The 2,866-nt window shown below is 48.5% G+C and overlaps 1 protein-coding gene across 1 annotated transcript; it reads right to left on the bottom strand.

The window, feature by feature from the left end:
• Positions 1-951: 951 nt before the first annotated feature.
• On the bottom strand, positions 952-1,876 carry LOC310778483 (mitochondrial peptide methionine sulfoxide reductase-like; the record flags this gene model as incomplete). The annotated part of the gene is made up of 1 exon (XM_083638927.1): positions 952-1,876. The coding sequence occupies one exon, from the start codon at positions 1,874-1,876 to the stop codon at positions 1,175-1,177; it is 702 nt and encodes a 233-aa protein (XP_083495053.1). The 3' UTR covers positions 952-1,174.
• Positions 1,877-2,866: the final 990 nt, after the last annotated feature.

Raw genomic sequence — 2,866 nt, 5'->3', positions numbered from 1 at the left:
CGAAAAAGAGAAAGGTTGACACGGAATGCAGGCAGTTTCAAGAGAAATGGAAAGAGCAGTATTTCTGTTGTGAAGTAAATGGGTAAATGAGTCGAATCGATTTTAGTAAAAAAAAAATCCGGCCCCCATGAGGTCTCAGTTGAACAAATCCGGCCCTCTACCTAATATGAGTCTGACACCCCTGGGCTAAAGGATTGAACATGTGGAACAGACAGCCATGGCACACCACACACACAGCATGGCACACCACACACACAGCATGGCACGCACACAGCCACAGCACACCAAACAAAGTGTGTTTGTCTGCGTTTGTTGTACAATGTTTGATTGGTGTGCCATGGGTTTTAAACCTCAGTGTCATTACGTCAGACCGCTTGTCCTTCTTGGCCATAACGACGCGAAGGTGTTTGTGTCTCAATATGCCGCCGAGGGGCCGCAACAAAACGGCGCAACATGACGCCCGGGAGGGAAAACAGGCTGGGGAGGAAGACAGGGCAGAGAAAGGGGTAAAAATACACATAGCAGATACATAAAAATATTATTAAATTAAATAAACTTCAATCAATCAATCAAAAAACATAACAATATTATGTTAATATACTTTAAATCCATGTCTTGTTTGCATATAGGCTACTGTATAATGTTTTAAAACAAACCAATCACTTAATCACAGCATCCTTGGGTGTCCGGGTAGTGTAGCGGTAGATTCCCTGCCTACCAACATGAGGGTCGCAGGTTCGTGCCCCCATGTTACCTCCGGCTTGGTCGGGCGTCCATACAAGCACGATTGGCTGTGTCTGCGGGTGGGAAGCCGGATTAGGGGTATTTGTCCTGGTTGCTGCACTAGTGCCTCCTCTGGTCGGTCGGGGTGACTGTTTGGGGTGGAAGGGAACTGGTTGTGGGAATAGTGTGATCCTCCCACGTGCTACTGTACGATGTACAGTACGTCCTGCTGGTGAAGCTCCCCGCTGTCAGGTGAAAAGAAACTCAACTGTGCATGTGTAGGAAGAAGCATGGTGCTAGTAGTCTACGTCTCTCCCCAGTCCTCAGATCAGCAGAGGGTGGAGCAGCGACCGGGGCAGCAGGGGGAATTTGCCAATTAGGGAGGGGGGGGGGGGAAATCCCAGCATCCTTATCTGGAGGGAGAAGGTTGGCTCCCATTGGCCACCTGGGCTTATTTCTTAATTCCTATTGGACAGGAGACTCCGGTCCCTCCCATGGCACAGTATCCATTGGGGTTTTTACTGAGGTACTGTTGGTGGTAGTCTTCGGCGTAGAAGAACGGCTTGGCTTCAGCGATCTCTGTGGTAATCTCACCGAAACCTTCTCCTGTCAGGACCTTCTGATACTGCTGTCTGGAGGACAGGGCTTCATCTAGCTGTTGCGGGGTGAAGGTGTAGATGGCCGAGCGGTAGGCCGTACCAACGTCGTTCCCCTGGCGCATCCCTTGAGTTGGGTTGTGGCTTTCCCAGAAAACTTGGAGCATCTTGGCGAAGCTGGTCTGGTCAGGATGGTAGACCACTCTCACCACCTCAGCATGGCCTGTCGTCCCTGTGCAGACCTCCTCGTAGGTGGGGTTAGGTGTGTATCCTCCAGAGTAGCCCACGTGGGTGGAGTACACTCCTTTCTGTCTCCAGAATTTCCTCTCTACACCCCAGAAACAGCCCATCCCAAATATGGCCATCTCTGTCCCCTCTGGGAAAGGAGGAACCATCCTGTTGCCATTCACATCATGTTTGACGGAGACTGTGATACTCTGAGTCCGGCCGGGGAGCGCTGTCTCCGGGGTGGGCATGTGGCTTTTAGAGGCCATGTCTCCCATCAGACCGTTGCTCCAATGACGCCACAGCAGACGCAGCCTGGAGGAGTGCACCATGGAGTCCAGACCCGACCCGACACACTGCTGGGCTAGCTTAGCTTAGCTAACGTTACAGCTGGAGGGGTGCACCATGGAGTCCAGAGAGGGTCAGACCCAACGTCTTAACGTCTACGGCTGCGATTGATTTGTTACAGTGCTGTGCTTAAAGAGATGGGATTGGAGGAGAAGGTCTCTGTCCTACAGGCCTCAAGGAAGTGGGAGAATCTAAAGAAGAAATATAAGGTAGGAGATTGAAGCTTGTGTGTGTGTGGGAGGGGGGGGGGGGAAGTTAACACTTGGGTTGATAGTGAACATACTAGTGTTTAAAGATACATTCAGCAATACGTAGTTTTGATAATTCTCAGTGAGTCTTAATAGCCACAAAATTGTTTAAATTAATTTGGCAATATCTGATGTTTTGCAGGAGTTAAAGTACCCATCAACTGGCTCAGGTGTGAAGTGTGGTGATGTGACTGTAGCATCCTGGCCCTGGTTTTATGCTATGGATGAGGTCTTAGGTCAGAAGGCATCCATCACTCCACCAGCGCTGATGGCCTCACTTTTACTAGAAGAGTCATCATCCTCCACTAGTGCTACAGAGCCCCCATAGCAAAGCAAAATTCAAGTTGAGATCTCTTTTACATCACATCTACATCTCCTAGACAAAAATGAGCACTGGTTGAGACCAAAGGGCCTTATCTCATCCTTCTCAATTGTTGCTCCTGAGAAATAGAGATGGTTCAGTCTCACAGTGAGCACTGTGTGAGTTCTCTAAATTATCTTACAGATGTCTCATTTCTAGAGCTCAGCTAAAAGAAAAATGAGAGCAGTGCAAGCTCTCAAATGAGTCTCAATATGATATCAACACTATACCTCAATTATGTCTCAGTTAAATCTCAGTGCCACATCATGGTTCAGTCTCACAGTGAGCACTGTGTGAGCCGCAATATGATAACAAATACCTCAGTTATCACATACAAGTCACACACTTTAAAATCAATCAATTGA

The sequence above is a fragment of the Poromitra crassiceps genome (genome assembly GCF_964638095.1).
Source record: "Poromitra crassiceps genome assembly, chromosome: 6".
Taxonomy (NCBI): Eukaryota; Metazoa; Chordata; class Actinopteri; order Beryciformes; family Melamphaidae; genus Poromitra; species Poromitra crassiceps.
The sequence above is the reverse complement of the archived record's forward strand: the minus strand, read 5'-3'. Positions and strand labels throughout refer to the sequence as shown.